This window comes from Heptranchias perlo, chromosome 1, assembly GCF_035084215.1.
Source record: "Heptranchias perlo isolate sHepPer1 chromosome 1, sHepPer1.hap1, whole genome shotgun sequence".
Taxonomy (NCBI): Eukaryota; Metazoa; Chordata; class Chondrichthyes; order Hexanchiformes; family Hexanchidae; genus Heptranchias; species Heptranchias perlo.
Window position 1 is genome coordinate 136,474,625 of NC_090325.1, and position 23,652 is coordinate 136,498,276.

General features: G+C 45.5%; 1 protein-coding gene across 2 annotated transcripts in view; it reads right to left on the minus strand.

Annotated features, from left to right (window-relative positions):
- Positions 1-23,652, minus strand: part of afap1 (actin filament associated protein 1) — a 276,822-nt gene that overhangs the window by 100,460 nt on the left and 152,710 nt on the right. For both annotated transcript variants that reach the window (XM_067991293.1, XM_067991286.1), the window contains exons 4-5: positions 11,551-11,662; positions 134-345 (exon numbers count right to left, since the gene is read on the minus strand). In XM_067991293.1, coding sequence (XP_067847394.1) covers positions 134-345; positions 11,551-11,662 — 324 coding nt within the window. The remainder of the gene's footprint in view (positions 1-133; positions 346-11,550; positions 11,663-23,652) is intronic.

Here is a 23,652-nt window from a genome sequence, read left to right on the forward strand (position 1 = left end):
TCATAGTAGCATTAGTAAAAGCCTAGAAACAGATCAACCACTCACCCTCCCACCTGCACTTGGTGCTTGGTCCCAAGAGGCTAACAGTAGAAAATTAGAGGGTGTTTCACCATCAGACCAAAAAGAAGCATACCAATAATTTGTTGTCTTTAATGACACAGAGTTGTTTTGTCCATTGTCCAAAACGTTTCTTGCGCAGAAGAAAAGCACAGATTTTAGCATCTTTCACCAAGTCCATTGAGGCCTCCTCAGACGGCCACTGGTGTCTCAGTTTCTTCCCCTTCCCATCCTCATCATCTTCATCGTATGATTCATAGGAGCTACTCATGGCATCTGAATCATAATCTGTAAGAAAAGATAATGTACGAAAGCAGGATCAATACAGTCTGTCAATAATAAGTTTTCTCACTGCCAATATAGGACAAAGTGCCATACTCAAATCTGTAGGTATGCGAGTTAACCTTTTAACTATATTTTTCCTAAAATCTTTGCAACACCATTACTTTCAGAATGCTGACAAGTAGTTGGATCTTGAGAAATGTTGATGTCAGGCACGAACTTACTATCTGTGCCCTGGAAGCAAGGGAAAATAATCAATATTAATTCAGAACATTGGGAACTGAATGAATTCTTATTTTAACATTTATCTTACAGGCATAAGAAGGGATGAAATAAGAAAATGCCTTTTGGTCCACCAAATGTGTTCTCTTAACAGAACATGTACAGTTTGTCTTCTCATGGACTTCACCCAAACCGTTCTTTCTTCTGAGGAAAGCAACCAACAACAATTAAAGACTCCAAAGAAGATAAAACCCTATTAAATTACACAATGGGATCCTAGCATAGAAATTATTAACACATTTGTCTCAAATTCCTATGTCTGTTATTTTAGCAGAAGTGGTAACTTATTTAAAGTAAATAGGTTAATATTTGGGATCTAGTAACCATAATGTTCTAACATTCAGGGTAGACATGCGGGTAGAAAACAAAAGTAAGCCAATTAAAAAGCTAAATTGTGAACAAGCTGGTTTTAAGGCGATGAGAGAATGCATGGAAATGGTAAAATGAGAAGAGATAATTGTGGGAAAAGATGTGGAAGGAAAGTGGAATAGTTTCAAAGGGATATACTTTAAGATAAAGAGGAATTTAGCCTTGAAATAGGTCAGGGGCAGAATAAAAGAGTAAGACCAGTTACTAACAAAATTGTGAAAGACATTAGGGAGAAAAAGAAAGCATACAAAATGGTTTAATGTCCAAGAAAGGAATAGGATAGAGAGATCTATAAAAATAGATCTATAAAAATACCAAGAAATTGATAAGGGCTGCAAAGAGGGATTATGAGCAAAATATTTGAGTAGAACAGTAGAACATTCTTTAAGTATGTTAGGGGTAGACAAAGGATGCAGAGAGGGTTTGCCCCACTAAAAATGACAATGGGGAAGTGCTGTCTGAAGGTACAGATATTGCTGAAGATTACTTAAACCTTATTTTTCAACAGTGTTCACAAAAGAAAAGGGGGGAGAAATGCCAGAATTGGGGGTACAGTTTAAAGGTGAATAGACTGAAACATTTTCAAATCATAAGAGAGGACATACTTGTTGAAGCTCAAGGTAGATAGGATCCTGGATCTGACAACTGTCATTGCAGGATTCTGAAGAAATTGACTCAAATGATTGTGAGTCCTCTTGCGGTTTTTTTCAGAGCTCACTGGACTCAAGCCAAATTCCAGTGGATTGGAACATAGCAAATTTGGCACCCATCTTCAAAAAAGGGCAAGGAATGAACCATCAAATTACAAACCTGTAAGCCATACTTCCATTGTTGGGAAAGTATTTGAAAGTATTATGAGGGATAATGTAAGGGTGCATCTTGAGGGGCATGAGCTAATTCAAGAGTAGCAAGACAGTCAGGAGTGGGAGGTCATGACTGACTAATTTATTGGATTTCTTTGAGATGACGAAAGACCGAGTAGATAGGGGAGAGATGCTGGATGTTATCAACCTGGATGGCATTTGACACTGTACAAATCCATGGGGTGATTTGGGAATGTATTAAAATGGATTGGTAAATGGTTGGTTGGTAGACAACACTGAGTAGTAGTACATGGGCAGGTATCTGGTTGGAAGCCAGTTACCAGTGGAGTACCACAAGGTTCAGTATTGGAAACGCTTGTTGTTTATCATTTTTATATATGATTTAAAGGAGGGAATTGTGTCCCAAGTGTCCAAATTTGCAGACAATTTTAGGGAATTTAGGTGCAATACAGGGAAATGTAAGGTTATGAGGTTTGGCAGAGAGAAGTTGATGTGGAATATACTTGGGAATGTACTTCAGGTATTAGAGCAAAAGAGAGATCTTGGGATTTTAGTGGACAGGTCACTAAAACTATCAGAACAGTGCTCTGAAGCTGCTAAAAAGCAAACAGAATGTGGGATGCATAGCAAGGGGTAGAACGTATAAATCAAGAGAGGTTCATTTAAATAATGTATTTGGCCCTGGTGAGACCACATCTTGAGTACTGCATGCAGTTTTGGTCTCCCTATTTCAAAAAGGATATTCAGTTATTGGAGGGGGTACAGAGAAGGCCTACATGATTGATGCAGATCTTAAGGGAATGATGTATGGGGCAAAATTGACTATCCAGGGTCTTTTCTCTCTCAAAAAAAGACTGAGAGGGATATAATAGAAATGTTTAAAATTATGAAAGGTTTGGACAAATTGCTTGCAAGTAAACTTTTCTGTCATGTAAAGAATTTGCACACGGATTCATATTTACAAATTTTAAGGATAACAAAAGAAAAAGGGTGGTAAGTGTGTGGAACAGATTTCCAGCATGGGTGGTGGAACGGGAAACCGCTTTAAGAAGAAAGTAGACAGGTTCTTGTCAACAAATGGGATTCAGGGTTATTAGAAATGCACCAAGGGAATACTATGGATAGGTAGGCTAGATGGACCAATGGTTTCCTCCTGCCTGAAACTGTTACTATGGGCACGGTTTTGACCCTGAGCCGGGAAGGGGGCGGGGGTTCAAATTGCGGATCAGAAACCTGGAAGTACAGGTTTCCAGAACGTCTTTACGATTTTGACGTAAGGACGTTTTTAATTTATTTTTTGTCGGTTTGCCGTCCAACCTGCCAGCCTGATTGACAGGCTGGCCTCAGTCGTACGGGAGAGCAACCAGGGAGAGGATGTGAAAAGGTAAGTCTTCAGGTAAGTCTTTGATTGAATGGATGGGGGAGAGGGGGCATGGGTGGGTATTGGTGGTCCGGAGTGCAAGGGTGGGCACTGATGGGCATGAGGTACCAATGGGCATGGGGGTCACGGGGGAGGGATCGGGTGTCAGTCACAGTGGGGGTGGGCATGTCGGGATCGGGGGTCATCGCTGGGTCCGCGATCATTGGGAGGGGGAGGGGTCATCGAGGGGGTCTGCGATTGTTGGTGGGGGGGGGGGGGGGGTTGGGGATCATTGCAGGAGTCCGCAATCGTTGGGAGGGGGTTCGCGACCATTGGGGGGTCGCTGCAGGTAGGCTTGTTGGGCCCGGGGGAAGCACTCCTGCTCCTCCAGGCCCACAAGCTGTGCCAGATCGGCACTTACCTGCAGTTTCGGGCCTTCTCACCTGCTTTTGCACGGCGTGAAGGAGAAGACCCGGGGATCCAGGCCCCCAGGGACTGAAATTGCAAAATCTGTAAAAATGGAGGCCCGCAGCTTCCTTGAAAGGTTTTAGTCACCAACCCGCCTCCTGCGAGAGGGTTTGTTGCCCACCCCTCGTCCTGCCCTGGTGAAAACCGGAAATGGGTGGGTTGGAGACGGGTCTGAAATGATTGCGATTTTCAATGCTCCCCCCCACCGCCCCCAACCCATCCGTTTTTCAATGTTAAAATTCTGTCCTATGTTAGTATGCTTTCATCAGTGAGAGAAATTTTAGACCAATGTGTTAAGCATGCATATGCTTGTAATTTACAATGTAATTTCAAGGCTTATAAAATTTTCCCCTGCCCCTGAAAGTGATCAAGTCAAGTTCCATGTCACGTTTTGTGGTTATCACACTAGATATTCTCTTGGGTATAACTTCTATGGCCACTGCTGTAAGCAGGCCTCCTGTTCTCTAGAATTCAGCAAATGCCTTTCCTGCCCAATATCGAGGTAAACTACAGCGAGACTGTAAGATGTCTCTGACCACAAGCTGTCCGCCACAAAGGGCTCCAGCCAATCAGTGACCCTGGCCGCCTCTCAGAGATCTCAGAAACAGCTGTCAATCAAAGACACTACCACAGACTTTGATCTGTGACTAAAAGACTTGTGCCCATCCTGACATAAAAGTAGCTAACAGTACACCTCTGATGATTTCATTAGACAGAACCATTCACCAACTATGAATTAAGGCAATTTCTGGCAACAGTCTAAGATGTTTCTCATTGCAAATAGCAGTCTCAGGATGCACACCCAATTACCACTTCAGACAATCATTAGGTGAGTCATAGAAAATGCACACCTTGTGCAGCCCTTTCCCAGACAACTCCTCTGTTTGGAGCTGATGGATTTCTGCTGACAAGATATTTTGTATTTCTGGGTGTTAACCCCTTATCTGCTGTTTCTATCAATACAAAATATAAGTTAAAATTGAATAAAGACAGAAAACACATTTTGTCACGTTTCAGTAAGCCAAACTGATCTTACATGTACTATGCTCAACCACGACTGTTCGCATTCATGGATGACATTTCTAGGAATGCAGTACATTTGTTTGGAAAGTTTTTTGATCAATATCTTGAGCTATTTTAACACCCTTGAATTTTGATAAACAGAGAGATTTCTCTGGCTGTTTGCAAAGGAATTACAGTTGAAACTACACTAACTGCTTTTGATGTGATTTATTGTCTCTACCACATGGAAAATTGCTTGGGGCTTGTTAGTTTTATACTCTGTTGTTTGTTCTACTTTCACTATATATGAACTAATCAACTTGCTTGCATTGGAGTAATTTTTATCTTCACCAAGAATGGAATGAAAATAGGATGGGTTCTACAATGGGCGGGTGATCCACTCCACTGGATTACCGTCCAGGCGGTGAAGATGAAAATTTACCTCATTGTCTATTTTACTCGGTATTTTGTCTTCCTTTTATTTCTAATGGAAAAAAGTTGTTCTCTCTTCATAAATTAAAGTTCCAATCATGTAAAACCATCCCTACTGCTCATCTCTCAACTCTCATCAACGTCCTTTTGAAGGTAGAGTGTTAATTTTCCGAATGTTCAATGCTAGCGTGGGGATTTTGCCTTCCAGAAGTATCAGCAATTCAGAGCAATGTCTGTTGATTTCCTGTCTATTTAAGGAATGGAAAATCATAGGGAAATGGATGAAATGTGTTGGCTATGTGTGCCCAAAGCTCTGCTGTGAGCCCAAATTTGAAAAATTACCCCTACTATCTCAAACATAGGCCTCACCAATGACCTACCCAAGAACAGAATTATTTCAGCTTTAATCACACCTAAATCCTACACCCTTACAGTTCTTTGAGAATAAAATCCCTTCCTTGTGGACATATTTCATGATTCATGTTTCAATATACATTAAGTCACATTTATCCACATTAAATTTCATCGGTCACCCATTGACTTAATTTGTCCAGATCCTTTTAAAAGTCATCACTGTCATCAACAAAGATAAGGGAACACTAGGGCCCCGATATTAGTGGGAGGCAGGATGACAGAGGGGAGAGTGATTTGGGCTCATTGGCAACCTGCCCAATGAAAGTGTCCATTTCCCACGCGATCGCGGGTCAATTGGAGCCACTGAATGTGGTTTCCGGGTTTCCCGCGGGTGCGCAGTGGGCAGACTGCGCATCCGCATCACAGGCTGTCAGCTGGAGGTGCTCTATTTAAAGGGGCAGTCCTCCAATGGCTGCTCCTGCAACACACCCACACAACACAATGAAGCAGCACATGGGAAAGGCTGCTCCAAGATTTAGCGATGCCTCACTCCAGGTGCTACTGGATGGGGTGAGGAGGAGGAGGGATGTCTTCTACCTGGCAGACGGGAGGGAGTGGCCTGCCTCTGCCACCAAGAAGGCCTGGCTCGAGGTGGCAGAGGAGGTCACCAGCAGCAGCAACATCTCCCACACCTGGATCAAGTGCAGGAAGCGCTTCAATGACTTAACTAGGTCAGCCAAAGTGAGTACACTTACTGATTCTCCTACACTCCGTCTTCACCCCCCAACTCATTCTGCATTGCCAACACTACTCTATCACAACACTCCCCACACCCATTTAAGGCTCATCCTCAACTCATCTGCACTTCCTCAGCTCCCCATTAGTCACCCCAACACCACCACTCAATCCAATCCTCATACAATGTCATGGCTCTGTCTCATACTCACCCTCTAATGCATCTCTTTCACAGGTCAGCCACACCCGAGCCAATGCATTCATCGGTTGGCCACGTCACCATCACTCAGTCACGAGTCTGTACTTTCTCCCCTTATAGGAGAAGAGAGCCCAGAATGCAGGGGAGAGGTTGAGGACAAGAGGGGGCTGCAACAAATCATCGTCCTCATAGACACTGAGCAGGAGGCACTGGAGCTGTGCCGAACCCTCGAGTGCCTGTCCATTGGGGACACCAAGACTGGCACCCGACAAACATCTGGTGACAGAACTTTAACATTCAGCACACACAATATGAATTGATGTTAACATGCCTTGCCATTTTCAGCACCTCAGTATGCTCATTGCAACATGACCCATCTGTGATCATGCTTAATATTGCCTTCTGTTCTCTTACAGGGCCTTCAGCAACCGCTGCGACGGCAGAGGGCGATTCCTCAGAGGACCTGCCAGCCTCTGAGGGTGCACCGTCACATCAGAGTGAGCCATCCACCAGCGCAGATACTCACACCTCAGTGGGTCCTAGTCCACAGTTAGTTGGGGTCATACATGGTGAGTTACCACACACGTGAGCACGAGCAGACACTGGTGGCAGGGGCAGATGTGGAGAGTCTGTGTCGGTGGGAGCACTCCTCTCCAGACTCTGCTCAGCTGGACTCAGATGCTGAACCCTGGCGGCCATCCTTTAAAAGTAGAATGATCGAGGGGCAGCAGCACATTTGCGAGGTGCTGGAACAGGTACCACGCGCACTCTCCACAATAGCGCAGAGGATGGAGGAGTCCAACTCCTATATGAGTGAAATGGTGGCACAGGCACGGGAGGGAATCTCTGAGAGAGTGTAACAGGGATGTGAGGGTAACTCTGAGATACTGTCGGGGGTTAGTGCAGGAATGTCTGCGATGGAGGGAAGACCAGCCTCCATGAAGCTACAAACACGGCTCACAAATGAGTCCATACAGGCCCTGACTATGGCTGTTCAGACTCACAGTGAATAACATTCTGCCACCTTAAATAGGCAGGCAGATACACCAGCACTGGCGTTACAAGGCTTCACACATGTCCTCCAAACTGTTGTCCAGCAGAGTGGTAGGAGTGATCTGGCCCTGGCCCTGGCCCAGGGCAGGGATGATGGTGAAAGGGGACATGGAAATGGGGACACCACTCAAAGCGCTCCCACATCTCAGCCGTTGCCCCCCTCTCAACCAGTACCCACAATGCTGCCTCCTCTCCAGGTGGTCGGGTCTGCCCCTGCACAGGTGCAGGTGGAGCAGTCTTTGGAGGGGCCCTCACGGGCACCGAAACCCAGAGGGCGTAGGCCCAAAGCATCGAATCGGTCAGGACATGAACAAAAGCAATCTGCCACTACCTCTGCTGCAGTCACAGGGGATGCACCACGTACAAGTAGTCGGAAGCGAATGGCGAAGGTTTTGTAAGCTGTTGGCCAGGGGCTGCAGAAAGTAACTAAACATAGTGGGTGTGCGTTTAGATCCTAGTTTGGGTATAAAACTGTATAACCTGGTGCAAACTGCATGTCTATGTCTAACCAGACGTATAAGCTATATGTATATGATCTAACGGCGTGAATAAAGTGAATTGAGAGTTAAGAGAGAATTGACTCTTCTCCTCTTTGTACTAAGCCAGTAACCGTAACCGGTGACCTCCGGTCAACAAAGCACAAAGGGGATTTGACGATTGGTCATGTTTTTTATTTATATTCGCTTTTTGTTAAACTCACATTAAATATTATTATTGTCACCACTACTTCCACATCTTGGCCATGCTTGACTGGCTTCTGTAATGAGGCCCTTTCATGAGGTTCATCTTGAACGCTGACACTTGATGCCACTCATTGGGTCACTCTACAGTGGATTTATGTGTCGTTGCAGCATTGTTTTGTGCAGCGAGGGGTGGGGTGGGGGGATGCTGGTGTGGGCACTGCTCTATCCAGGTGGTGTGAGGATTGGACTCTTCACACTGTCTTATGTTAGGAGAACCGTTCACATATCAGTGACTCCCTGACCTCACGAGCAGCCAGGTGAGCCACTGTTCTGCCCATTGGTTGCTCCTGCTCCTCCGCCTCCTCCTCAATGTGGTTGGCAGATGTGGATGGGGCCTCCTCAAGCGGCACCCCTCTTTGTTGTGCCATGTTGTGTAGGACACAACACACGATTATAATGCGTCCCACTCTGTCTGGTGCGTATCGAAGCTCTCCCCCAGAACGATCAAGGCACCTGAAGCGCATTTTGAGCAGCCCTACAGCATGCTCAATTGTAGACCAGGTGGCAATTTGGCTGTCATTCTATCAACGCTGTTGCTCGGTGATGGGGTTCCTCAGAGGTGTCATGAGCTACATGTGCGGGGGCTATCCCTTGTCCGCAAGGAGCCAGCCCTTGTGGGTGTTCGGTGCGTGGAAGAGGGGCGGGATGTTGGATTCCCGAAGGATGAAGGAATGATGGCAGCTGCCAAGGAACCTGGCGCATACGTGAAGGAATCTTTTGCGATGGTCACAAACAAGCTGAGTGTTGATGGAGTGATAGCCCTTCCTGTTGATGAACAGTCCTGGCTCATGTGGAGGTGCTCACATTGATATATGGGTGCAATCGATTGCACCCTGCATCCGTGGGAAGCCAGCCACAGCATGGAATCCCACTGCCCTCTCCGTCTGGCTGATGTCATCCATGGGGATGTTGACGTAGAGCGAGGCCCTGCGAAACAAGCCGTCAGTGACCTGCCTTATGCACTTGTGTGCAGACGACTGAGACACCCTGGCAATGTCCCCGGTGGCACCATGGAATGATCCAGAGACGAAGAAGTTGAGGGCAGTGGTGACTTTGACAGCGACAGGTAAGGAGATGCTGCTTGGCCCAGCCCGGAGCAGCTCGGCATGAAGGAGGCTGCAGATATCTGTGACTACCTGGCGACTGACTCTGAACCTCCGTGTGCACTGCTCCTCAGAGAGGTCCAGGAAGCTGAGCCTCCGTCTGTAGACCCTGTGGCGAGGGTAGTGCCTCCTGCGACGTCGCTCTTTCTGTTGGTGCCCTCTGTGCTCTTGTGCAGGTGCCTGTGGCGTAGCAGTGTGTTGTGGAGCTCCACGTGGCGGAGGTGGATGCCTTGCCTGGCGAGGCTGGTGATGTTGCTCGTCCTCAGATGTAGTGGTGAATGCAGCCATGGCAACCACCCCCCCCACCCCACCCCAATCCTGACGGTGTGAGTTTGAGGGGGTCCGCAAAGTACTTAAATATGTTTGAATAGTAGAGTTTTGGGTGGAAAGTAAGAATTTTGAGTGAAAACACAAAGGTCTTGCAGCCAAAACTTTGTCTGAAGTGACAGAGTGCCCTGTTGCAATAAATGACGTTTTCTCCCCACCTGTCAAATAAGCATTTGCATCCCCCACTGGCTGCTGGCTGAAACACGTCTGTTGCAACAGGGAGTGTTTCCCACAGCGCGGGAAACACGCCGAGGGTGCTTCAAACTTGCTTAGATGAGTGCAGCTCCAACAACACTCAAGAAGCTTGACACCATCCAAGATAAAGCAGCCCGCTTGGTTGGCACCCCATCCACCACCCTAAACATTCACTCCCTTCACCACCGGCACACCGTGGCTGCAGTGTGTACCATCCACAGGATGCACTGCAGCAACTCGCCAAGGCTTCTTCGACAGCACCTCCCGAACCCGCGACCTCTACCACCTAGAAGGACAAGAGCAGCAGGCACATGGGAACAACACCACCTGCACGTTCCCCTCCAAGTCACACACCATCCCGACTTGGAAATATATCGCCGTTCCTTCGTCGTCGCTGGGTCAAAATCCTGGAACTCCCTTCCTAACAGCACTGTGGGAGAACCTTCACCACACGGACTGCAGCGGTTCAAGAAGGCGGCTCACCACCACCTTCTCGAGGGCAATTAGGGATGGGCAATAAATGTCGGCCTCGCCAGCGACGCCTACATCCCATGAACGAATAAAAAAAAAATCGCACCCCTGCCAAAATGTCGAGACAATTAAGTACTTCAACTAGCTGACAAATTATGCAATGTATCCTGCCGGCTTTAATTGCTGGTGGGACTTCCGCATTTGGAAGATGCGTGCACACCCGGACGCGTCACTGGGGAACCCGGAAGTCTGCGGGTTGGAGCCGGGCTCCGAACCCTCTTGGGATTTCAGCGATTTTCAGAACCCCCCCGTCCCCAACAGACCCGCTCCTTCACCCGAAAATCGAGCCCTGGGTCCCTGTGGTACTCGATTAGTCACTTTAAGACAGAACTTTATCGCATTTACCAGCATGTTCTGCCTTCTGTTGTCAAGCCAGATGCTTGACAACAAACAGAAAATTTACTATGGATTTTTCGTAACATGTGTAATCAAGGTGCGATTTTGCCTGGACGTGACTTTACAAGCAATAAATCTTGCCACAGCAGTCAGTATTTTTCTGAAATGTGTCTTCAATAAGTTGAATATGCTGGCTAGCTCTTTTTTTTAAAACAACAAAATGCAAAAAACTCTTGGGGGAAGGGGAGGAGTGGCAAAACATCACAAGCCATTAATTACTGGAAATAATAGCCAGTGTTAGGTGCCTGCATGTAATGAATACCTGGGAACGATTGCTATTTACTAATCTTATTTTCACAATTTATGATATCAACTAAATCTTATCATGAGATTCCATTTACATTTTGAAATCACTTCTGTGTATCTTTCAGTTTTTATAAAACTGTATTGTAGAGTTCATGAGGTACTTTTGTTCCATATTTGGGCCTTTTTCATTGTAGGCATTACTGGTCAATACTCTCCACTTAGCAGCTATGGGGTTAATGATTTTGGCATTATAAAATTAAATGTTTATCAAATGATTATTGGGAAATTAAACATAATTATGGTATGCTTTTTTCTTCCTTAGGTAAAACCTCATGAAAATAGTAGCATTTCTGCACCATATGCTCTCTGTTCTTTGAATATGTTTGAGTACAATTGAAGCTATTGTATATTCATCTGTTTATACCTTGTTCTCCAATATTCACACATGTATTAGTGGTAGAATACCACTGCACAATTTTGAAAAAATGGTGTGCAGAATAAATGCTTCTTTTAATACAATAATCTATTGAAGATTCAATTAATTTAAGAAAGCATTTAAAAAATGTAACACCTCACAGTAATGGGCATTTACCTCGAGAAGTGATATACTCTGGAGCTTTCCCGGGGCTCAGTGGCACCGCTTCCTCATAATAGCCTTCAGGCAAGGAAGAAGTTGGCAGTGGTGGTGGGCTGTTATCTAGTGGCTGAAGGATACAAAGAACTGTTATTAGGCTAGCATGGACACGTTTACATAAATCTTTTGCCATTCACTAAATACTGCTGAAATACCTTCCTATGGAATAGAAACTACAGCGAAGTCTGGCTTCACAAAAATCACATTTATACTTAAAGCTGAACCCAGTTCAACTATCCTTGAACACATGTCAAATACACATTACTTAAGCCTGAATCAACAATTTCACCCAAAAAACTTCAGAAAGAGACATGTCAATTAAATTGAAAGTTCTCCTGTTATCCCCATCTGCCAGCTAAATTTCAGACTTGAAGCAACCTTACAAAAGACAAGTGAGGGAGAGGAAACAGACAAGAATTTTAATTTTAAAAAAAAAGAAAAACCTTGAAAATCAAAGCATTTAAAATAGTGAATTCACCAAAGCTAATAAAGTGGGGTGGGAGATTAGTTGTGTATTTGGCTGGATTGGGAGGGACACACTGAAGAAGAAATTGAGTTTTTCATTTTTAAAATTTCAGTTCAGTTAAATAAATATGAATGTCTATTTTTGGAATTTGGCTTTATCCTGCACTATTGCTTTAATTTTGCCGTTCCTCTGGCTTCTCACCACACTGCACATTATTCCAAGAGAGACCAGGCAGATGTGCAAACAGTCTATTCCCAAAGGCTGCAAATGCACCTCAAACTGGCTACAAGGAGACATACAGAATGATACAAGTTGATGAATCCCTCCTACTTTCCTTTGGCTCTCAATCTCTCCAACATTACCATGGGAGTTACACTTATCTCTTTTCTCCACAATCTCTTGTTGTGCCACCACAATTAGAGTCACAGGGGCTGATTTTGGGCACTAATGGGGTGGTAGGTCAGGAAATCCAACGGAACTGATTTCCACCAGATTCCTGCTGGTTTTGGTCCCTGCTATACATTCTGTTTGGGCCTGAGGCGGATGCCCGAAGCTCCCATTGAAAGCAGATGGGATTTTTATCATCCCATGTAAATGGGAGCGGGAAGGGTTTCACAGAATTTTCCAGCCCACAGACATGCTGGATACACGTGCAGGAGCGTAATAGTCAGCTGCGGCCTGCAACCTAGCTGCACCTTCTTGCAAGCACACTGCAGTGTTGACCTACGGGATGGGGCTGTGGAATGGCACAAAGGACAACCCTCCCTGCTAGCATCTCGTGCAGCACCACATTGAGCAGCCATTCAGGAGAAGGCCAGCTGCTGTGCTGTACAATCACTTGTCTGCAGGTTCATGCCTGCACCTAGGGTTTCCTTTCCCTTCATCCTGGCCTGCCACCTCTTAAAGCCCCTGCTTCTTAAGCCTTGACAAAGGTTGCTGAGGGTTGAGATGCCTTTGAATGCTCTACAGAAGCTTTCTAAGTTTTTGCCCCCTCCTTATGATACTCCCCTTTAATCGGCCCAATCCCTTTAGATTTGCGACACTTAATTTTCCTCTCCTACCAGTTGTGTCACCCTAGACTCACTTGAGTTTGCACCTGGAGTTGTGAATAACCTATGCAAATGAGATTAGACCAGAAAATTGAATGTTATCTGCACCTGAGATTTAGCCAGGTGTTGTAGCACTGCAAATCAAATTAGAATTGATGTACGCTTGAAGACAAAAAAATCATCCCCACTCTTTCTGTGCAAGGCAAATTCTGGATAGCAAATTAATGTGAGAAGACTTTGGACGGTCTCAACCCATGTCCAGACAGAGCCGGATTAAGACTTCCTAGGTCCTTGGGCACCAAGAATATCCGTGGCCCGTCTGCAGCCCGCACAACCTCCACCCTCTCCACCCTCACCGATCCATTAAAAGAGACTATGTGTTGCCCTCTTCTGACAGTATTTTTAAATGCTAGAACATTTTGTTCCAGTGGTTGCACGCAGTTTGTGTCATGGTGAGTTTTACCAGGGGCCCCAAATTTTCACGGGTTGGGGCCCCTGGGCACAGGCCCCATAGGCCCATGGATAATTTGCCCCTAGGTCCAGGAGGGCTAAATTGTAAAAATTAACATAATAATTTAAATTTAGGTTGGTTATGCTGGTATAATCTAGAAAATTTATAACATTAATCAGATTGCACTAGCACATAAGAGCATTAATCAGATTGCACTAGCACATAAGAGACTAGGATACCTGCACATGAACAAGTAATGGTATAAAATTTAACGATCATATCTAAATGCTACATGATTAGTCACACAGCTCAGTGATAAAACACAGGTGTTTCACTTCACTAGCCTTCATGTAAACAAGTCTTTTCTTGCAATAAAATTTAATAATAGTACTACTAAAAATGTAACTTGCATACTTGAGTAAATGAATTGACACACCTTCTGAAGCTTCATCCCCTAAAACTAAAATATGACAGGACATGTTAAAACTATAATGTTTCCATAACCAAAGTGTCTTCTATTTTTAAGTACAAAAAGATCAAGGTGGGGGGGGGGGGGGGGAGAAGCAAGTAAGTTCATTGCTGGCTGTGGAAAAGAACCTAACCTCACCCACTGCCTTGTTTCTTTGAAATCTCGATGATTTCTCCCCTCAAGAAAAGGGTTATTGGAATCTTCAAGTGCCTTACTTGTGACACTGAGCCATACAGACTAGGAATGTCCTAGTTAGTTCTCTGGGGGGAGGGGGGGTGGCGAGGGGAGAGTCAAAAGTGGTGGCCTGTGTCCTCTTTCTCTCTCCCTCATACCTATTAGTTACAACTGTCAACTAAAGCCCCAGTTCACAAAGGCCAATCAAAGGCCCAGTTCAATGTGCATTACCTAATTTAGTATTCCATTCCAAGAGACTTTGGATTGAAAGTTTGAAGAAGAGAAAAATTCCTAATAAAGCAAAGATATTTCATGCAAACTGTCCTTTTGAGTTTAGAGTTGTAACTGTGAGAGTTGTGTAGATTCTTTAGCGCTGTTTCAGATCTTCATCTATTTTTAGTCCAAAAGTGCCTGGTATAGTAATTGAATGAAAAAAAATGACAAGGTTGCATTGTGTCCTGCTGGTGCTCACCACCTTGAATGACAGTTAGAAAGGGATAAGTAGGTACTTAAAATATACAACCACACAACTCGGAACTTGCATCCGAAATTGCACCCATTTTATTGATGTCAAGTTACACCCAAGTATTCTCCCAATCTTATCAGAATATGCCCGAACTCAAAATGGGCGTAAATGGGCATAAATCAGCATAGACAATCGGGGCCAAAGAAAACGCTGAATCCACACCAGTATATTTCTTCTTTGAGCCTTAAAATTTAAAGTTTCAATTCAATTCATCATCATTCATGCCCATGAGGCACAGCATGTTTTTGAGAACTTGCAATCGGGGTAGCTTTTCGATTTTTAATGTGATTTATACTTTGCCATAAAAATGCATTAAAGAAACAGATAATAGAGCAGATCTCAGTAACGATAAAAAAAATTTAAACTCTCAAAAATATTGCAATTAAAAGACCAGAAAAATGATTTGTTTCCTGAAATTCTGGTCACAAGACCCTCCCAAACAAACGCAATCGGAGGATACTCGCATTTGAGAGTCGGGGGCGTGGCCAATTTTGTAGGTGGAGATTCATTCGGACAGAAGGTTTGATGGACGGACGTAAAACATCAAGGTGACTTGGGAGTATTGTAGTTACAAGCGTAACCCACTTATGCCTAAAATTCCTTGATCTTTTAAGCTTCGTAATTGGTTTGCGCCCAGATTATGGGTGTCTCTGGGAGCAAATACGGAGGAAATCCCAGGCCCATATCTATGGAAAATTGTCATGTCGCATTGAAACTTTCTCAGTACATTCTTGGGACCGGTTACATTTTCTAGAAATTAATAACTTGCCTTTCATTACTGCTATGTTCTCATGTGGCTTTTTAACTCAAATAGTCTGTTTTGCAGCCTCATTAGCAAACAGGAAACAGAAAGGGAAAATGTTGACAAAGCCACCCTATTATACACTTTGGGAAAACAATAAATCACTTCCGTCTGACTTGCAGAGTTTAGCCAATACCATTTACAGTGCTGACAAAAATGTCCTGTTATTCAGTGTCCTGTCCAAATCCTTAAAACAGTTTTCAATTAAGTTTCTGTGCAGGGATTATGATGACCACAAGGGTATGGTCACCTCCTGCTCCTCAACCAATCTCAACATCCACGCCTGTGTGTTTTTAAGCTAATCTTTCATTTTTTGATGAAGGTGCATTATTCACTAATGAGAACACACAACCTCTTTTTTTTTTACCTTCATTGGGCCATGCACCTCAAGAGCAAAGACAGAACAGGGCAAGTTGCCCGCTTGTAGACCACCGCTAATGCTCATCTTAGCCAGCCACCAGGTCAATGGCAGAGTTCCTTGGTGGAAACACAGTGGCCGATTTTCAGGTGACGGAGCAGGTGCATTGGTGCATAGTTTGTCCGATAGTTGAGGTACTTGACCTACCTGATTGACCAGACATTTTGGCAGGGGTGCAATTTTGAAGGTTCCTCAGCGTGTTTCCCGTGCTGTGGGAAACATTCCCCTTTGCAACAGATGTGTTTCAGCCAGCAGCCAGTGGGTGATGCAAATGCTTATTTGACAGGTGGGAGAAAACGTGCAGGGCACTCTGTCACTTCAGACAAAGTTTTGGCTGCAAGACCTTTGTGTTTTCACTCAAAATTCTTACTATCTACCCAAAACTCTGCTGTGCAAACATATTTAACTACTTTGCGGACCCCCTCAAACTCACACTGTCAGGATGGGGGGGCGGTGCCATGGCTGCACTCACCACTACATCCGAGGACGAGCAACATCACCAGCCTCACCAGGCAAGGCGTCCACCTCCGCCACGTGGAGCTCCACAACAAACTGCTGTGCCACAGGCACCTGCACAAGAGCACAGAGGGCAACAATAGAGAGAGTGACATCGCAGGAGGCACTACCCTCACCACAGGGTCTACAGACCGAGGTTCAGCTTCCTGGACCTCTCTGAGGACCAGTGCATACAGAGGCTGAGAGTCAGTCACCAGGTAGTCACAGATATCTGCAGCCTCCTTCATGCCGAGCTGCTCCCGGCTGGGCCAAGCAGCATCTCCTTACCTGTCGCTGTCAAAGTCACCACTGCCCTCAACTTCTTTGCCTCCGGATCATTCCAGGGTGCCACCGGGGACATCGCCGGGGTGTCTCAGTCATCTGCACACAAGTGCATATGGCAGGTCACTGACGGCTTGTTTCGCAGGGCCTTGCACTATGTCAACTTCCCCATGGACGACATCAGCCAGACGGAGAGGGCAGTGGGATTCCACGCTGTGGCTGGCTTCCCAAGGGTGCAGGGTGTAATCGATTGCACCCATATAGCAATACGAGCACCTCAACATGAGCCAGGACTGTTCATCAACAGGAAGGGCTATCACTCCATCAACACTCAGCTCGTTTATGACCACTGCAAGAGATCCCTTCACGTGTGCGCCAGATTCCCTGGCAGCTACCACGCTTGCTTCATCCTCCGGGAGTCCAAAATCCCACCCCTCTTCTACGCACCGAACACCCGCAAGGGCTGGCTCCTCGGGGACAAGGGATACCCCCTGCACACGTGGCTCATGACACCTCTGAGGAACCCCATCACCGAGCAACAGCATCGATATAACGACAGCTATATCGCTACCAGGTCTACAATTGAGCATGCTATAGGGCTGCTCAAGACGTGCTTGATCGTTCTGGGGGAGCACTTCAATATGCACCATACAGAGTGGGAGGCATTATAGTCGCCTGATGTGCCCTGCACAACAGGGCACAACAGAGATGGGTGCCGCTTGAGGAGGCCCTATCCACATCTGCCACCCACATTGAGGAGGAGGAGGAGGAGGCTGAGAAGAAGGAGGAGGAGGAGGCGGAGGAGCAACCCATGGGCAGAACAGCGGCTCACCTGGTTGCTGTTGAGGCAGCAGAAAGTGTGAAGAGTCCAGTCCTCACACCACCTGGATAGAGCAGCGCCCACACCAGCACCCCCCCCCACACTCCCTGCACAAACAGTCCTGCAACGACACATACACCGACTGTAGAGTGACCCAATGGGTGGCATCAAGTGTCGATGTTCAGGGTGAACCTCATGAAAGGGCCTTATTACAGGAGCCAGTCAAGCATGGCAGTGGAGGTGACAATAATAATATTTAATGTGAGTTTAACATAAAGCAAATATAAATAACAAACATGACCAACCGTCTAACACCCTTGTGCGTACCCTTCATGCTTACAAAACCTTCATCTTTTGCTTCTGACTACTTCTACATGGTATATCCCCTGTGGCTGAAGCAGAGGTAGTGGCAGGTTGCTCATGTTCATGTCCTGATCGATTCGATGCTTTGGGCCTACGCCCTCTGGGTTTTGGTGCCCGTGAGGGCCCCTCCACAGACTGCTCCACCTGCACCTGTGCAGGGGCAGACTCGACCACCTGGAGAGGAGGCAGCATTGCGGGCACTGGTTGAGAGGGGGGCAACAGGTAAGACGTGGGGGCGCTTTGAGCGGCGTTGCCACTTCCATGTCCCCTCTCACCATCATCCCTGCCCTGGGCCAGGGCCAGGGCCACATCACTCCTACCACTCTGCTGGACAACAGTTTGGAGGACATGTGTGAAGCCTTGTAAGGCCAGTACTAGTGTATCTGACTGCCTGTTTAAGGCGGCAGAATGTTGTTCACTGTGAGTCTGAACAGCCATTGTCAGGGCCTGAATGGACTCATTTGTGAGCCGTGCTTGAAGCTTCATGGAGGCTGGCCTTCCCTCCATCGCAGACATTCCTGCACTTACCCCCGACAGTATCTCAGAGTTGCCCTCACATCCCTGTTACACTCTCTCAGAGATTCCCTCCCGTGCCTGTGCCACCATTTCACTCATATAGGAGTTGGACTCCTCCATCCTCTGCGCGATTGTGGAGAGTGCGCGTGGCACCTGTTCCAGCACCTCGCAAATGTGCTGCTGCCCCTCGATCATTCTACTTTTAAAGGATGGCCCCCAAGAGTTCAGCATCTGAGTCCAGCTAAGCAGAGTCTGGAGAGGAGTGCTCCCACCGACGCGGACTCTCCACAGCTGCCCCTGCCACCAGTGTCTGCTCACGTATGTGGTAACTCAACATGTGCGACCCCATCTAACTGCGGAGTAGGACCCACCGAGGTGTGACTATCTGCGCTGGTGGATGGCTCACTAAGATGTGACGGTGCACCCTCAGAGGCCGGCAGGTCCTCTGAGGAATTGCCCTCTGCCGTCACTGCGGTCGCTGAAGACCCTGTAAGAGAATACAAGGCAGTATTAAGTATGATCACAGATGTGTCTTGTTGCAATGAGCATACTGAGGTGCTGAAAATGGCAAGACATGTTAACATCAATTCATATTGTGTGTGCTGAATGTTAAAGTTATGTCACCAGACGTTTGTCGAGTGCCAGTCTCGGCGTCCCCAACGGACAGGCATTCGAGTGTGTGGCTCAGCTCCAGTGCCTCCTGCTCGGTGTCTATGAGGACGACGATTTGTTGCGGCCCCCCTCCGGTCCTCGCCCTCTCCCGTGCATTCTCTTATCCTATAAGGGGAGAAAGTACAGACTCGTGAGTGAGTGATGGTGACGTGGCCAACCGAAGAATGCATTTGTTTGGGTGTGGCTGATCGTGAAAGAGATGCATCAGAGGGTTAGTATGAGACAGAGCCATGACATTGTATGAGGATTGGGTTGAGTGGTACTGATGGGGTGAGTAATGGGGAGGTGAAGAAGTGCAGGTAAGTTGAGGATGAGCTTTCAGTAGGTGTGAGGAGTGATGTGATAGAGTAGTGTTGGCAATGCAGAATGAGTTGTGGGGTGGGGACAGTGATGTGGAAGTCAGAGTGTAGGAGAATGAGTAAGTATACTCACTTTGGCTGACCTAGTTAGGTCATTGAAGCGCTTCCTGCACTGGATCCAGGTGCGGGAAGTGTTGCTGCTGCTGGTGACCTCCTCTGCCACCTCGAGCCAGGCCTTCTTGGTGGCAGAGGCAGGCCACTTCCTCCCGTCCGCTGGATAGAAGACTTCCCTCCTCCTCCTCACCCCATCCAGTAGCACCTGGAGTGAGGCATCACTAAATCTAGGAGCAGCCTTTCCCCTGTGTTGTGTGGGTGTTTGCTCCAGGAGCAGCCACTGGAGGACAGTCCCTTTAAGTAGAGCTCCTGCAGCTGACAGCCTGTGATGTGGGTGCGCAGTCCGCCCGCTGCGCAGCTTTCGGACAGCAAACCCGGAAGCCACGTTAAGCGGTTCCACTTGACCCGTGATCGCATGGGAAACGGGCAGATTTTATTGGGCGGGTTACCCACGCACCCAATCGCACCCCCTCCCCCCGCTGCCATCCCCGCTAACATCAGGGCCACAGTCTGATTTCCCAAAGTGCCATGCCAGTGCACCATTGGAGTCACTCTTCTAAAATAAATGATCCCTACAATTTTTACCAAAAACAGGAAACCAAATGATCTTCTGACCATGGTCAAAAGACCCGTTGACACAGCTAGTGAAAAATCTTGCCCTCAACAATCAGCAGATCACTTCTTTTTTCGATAGTGGAGGCAATTGCTCTAATTCTTTTAGAATAGAATCCATCAAACTTAACCTTGCAAATTTTGGAATGTTTCGTATTTATAATCTGACTGTTTTAAATATTAGAGTGCTACATGTCAGTTTGGCTCAGTTGGTCGAGCTTTTGTCTTTTGAGTCAGAAGGTTGTAGGTTCAAATCCCATTATAGACTTGAGCACATAATCTAGGCTGGCACCTCAGTGCAGTACTGAGGATGTGCTGCCTATCAGACAGAAGGTTAAACCAAGGCCTGCTTAGGCGATGCAAAATATCCCATGGCATTATTTGAAGAAGAGCAGCTAGCAGCTATTGATATTGGGCAATCACTTCGGGGTTAAAAATCACTACAATGCACCAGACCTAAGAGAGAGGCATTGTGTGAGGTTGTTTTAAAATTCTGCACTGCCAGAAGGAAGCCTAGCAGAGCATTTTGGAACTGTGGGCTGTCCACGATTTTCTAGCATGTAAACTGTAACGTTGATTTGCAGCCCAGTTTCTTGCCTCCCCTTGTACTTGCACTGGATATGCAGGCTGAAGGTGCTGTCCCGGGTTATCGAGCCCAGTTTCTCAGTCAGAATCTTCCTCTTGCCCAACACATCCGTTTCATAGGCTAAGGTTCCATTCTCCTCCCGTTTGGTACAGAATTGTTAAATTTTCCCTACTAATATCAGCCACGCTGGACACAAAATGGTTAATAAACTGTCTATACTGTTCTTATCCAGAGAGCTTCTTTCTGATAATGTAGACGACAGCAGCAAAGAATAAGCACTGATGTTAGCTGAGAAAGTTTAAAGGAAAGTGATTGTTTTGGCTGTGTTACTTCTGGTGCAAATGAATTGTACCTTCAGGCAGTTTGTGCCTTATCAAATTACTTTAGAAGAAAGAACTGGTGAAGATTAAAGCAATCTCAGGGTGATAGTAAATGTGACACTTTAGCATGCCACATCACTGAGCAGCAGCAATTAACAAAGCAAACAGAACGCTGAATTATATTGCTAGATTAGTACAGTATAAATTGAAGGATACTGGCTAAAAACATATAATTTGCTGGTCAGACCACAACCATGAGAACCGTGTCCAGTTTTGGTCACCAAGACCCAAAGGAAACATTCATCAATGGAGGCAGTGCAGAGAAGAGACACAGTGCTAATCTTGGTCACTGAATCAAGTTAGGAGGAAGGAAGAGCTGGGGCTTTTTAGTCTTGAAAGGAGTTGACTGAAACTTATTGAAGTGTTTTAAGTTATTACATGATATTAAAAAGGTACTTTTGGAACATTTCAGGTAATTTAAGACGGTACAATGGGAGGAGAAGGAAGGCTAAAACTGGCAAAATATCAATGTAATGCAGATATCAGGAGGAACTTCACCCAAAGAGTGGTCAATACACCTGACACAGGATAGGTTAGCAGAGACAAATATGTTAAGACTCATTCAACATCCAGGTAGATGATGTGAAGAGGTACTGTAAGGGGTAAATGCCCAGCAGGGAGTCTTGCTGAACAGGAGTACAGATCATAAAAATGGCCACAGCGGTTAGCATACCTGATTGGCGGGGCTTCTGATTTTCTGATCACTAAAATATAACATTTTATGAACGGTTGCAGTTTAAATAACTAGTTTGTCTGAGTCAGCCTCCAGACATTGCTAGATGGAAATGTAAGTAATTTTTGGATTTTTAGATGATTACAGTGACTCTGCTATTTACAGCAATGTCTGTACATAAGAGATTATTATTTCCTGTGTAGAGGAATGCTTTATTTCTCTTTACTCAGACACAGGCAGAGACAGTTGAACTTGCAACTTGTGACCTTTTGCATGTTTTTAGGAGCTGAAAGCAGCACGTCCCAGCAGGCCCCAGGGATGTATGAATAGGCCATTGTATGATAAATTAGTGTGGTGTGCACTCAGCTGGAGTTCTTCTAAACTCCACAGCTTAATCACACTACAGCCATTTTAAATGGGAAAATCTGCTTTACATTTGAAAATGTCTCACCATCTTTCAGGAATTAAAAACAACTTTCTATAAACAATCATCTTAGCAAAAAAAACATTTTAGCCCCAATTAAGAAACATGTGCTTTTTTAAAATCTCATTCGTTTGCTTATAAATTTCAGTCAGGAGGGCATTGATTGGCTGCAAGAGCTCTTCATGAGAGTGGTCAGGGTGTCATGTGACAGGTTGAGCGGTGTTTCTTCTGCAAACTGCAATATCAAGTTTTTAAACGTCAAGTTTGAGGAGGACAGATATGATGGATGGGGAAATGCAGTGAATGTAGTGTACATGGACCTTCAGACAGCCTTTTTCAAGGTACCACAGGAGACTACTAGAGAAGGTTAAGGGTAAGGAATTAGGAGAAGGGTATCAATTTGGATAAAAATTGGTTAGAAGGGAGAAAATAGAAAATAGGAGTTAAGGCCATTTCTCAGGGTGGTTGGAAGTGGGTAACGGTAGTCCATGGAGTTTTGTTCTGGGACCACTTCTGTACACTGTAGATCAATAATAAAAATCAAGACACAATGGTGAATCTATACAAAACTTTAATAAGACCACTGTTGGGAGTACTGTGTGCAGTTTTAAGCTCCACACTATTGGAAGAACGTAGAGGCAATAGAAAGGGTTGAGTACAGATTTACTCGGATGCTGCCTGGTATGAGGAAATACAAATATGAAGAAAGACTTGGAAAACTGGGACTAATTTTGATAGAACAGAGGACATTAAGGGGTCATTTGATAGAGGTGTTTAAAATTATGAAGGAATGGGACAGAGTAGGTAGTGGACTGTTTCCAGTGGTTGTGAGGTTTAGAGGGGATATATATATACACAAGATTAAATGTTAGAGATTTAAGACAGAGAGCAGGAGAAACTTTTCACACAGAGGGTTGTGCGGCTATGAAATGTGCTACCAGAATTAGTGATTGAAGCAGAGACCATGTCAACATATAATAGGTTAGAGAGGTGGTTGAAGGAAAGGGGGAATAAAGGGATACGGAAACAGTGCAGGAACATGGGATTAGCACTGCTGCTCGTTTGGAGGATAACGCCAACATGGATTGGTTAGTACGAATTGCTTGTTTCCGTGTTGTAATTTCTATGTAATTCTTTGCCTTGCCTCTGCTAGGTGCTTCATGAAGCGGCCCAGTCAGGAAATGTTTAAAATAGTTCTCAATAGTGACAGCAGTCTGTAGTGACTGGCAATTCCGCGATTCATACATATAATCATCTGATTGGCAAAGCAGGTGTTGAACAGCTTGTGCTATGAGCCTATCAGAATATCTGCCTCTTTTCATTTTTAAAAACATAAATAGATATTTATCCTGCTTCAGAAATATATTTAAAGGTGAACCTTTTTTCTCATTTTATTTTAAAATACTTAGTCCTTTCATTCTAAAAATATCACTGACAAAGGGGAAAGAACATGTGTCATGAACTGTAAA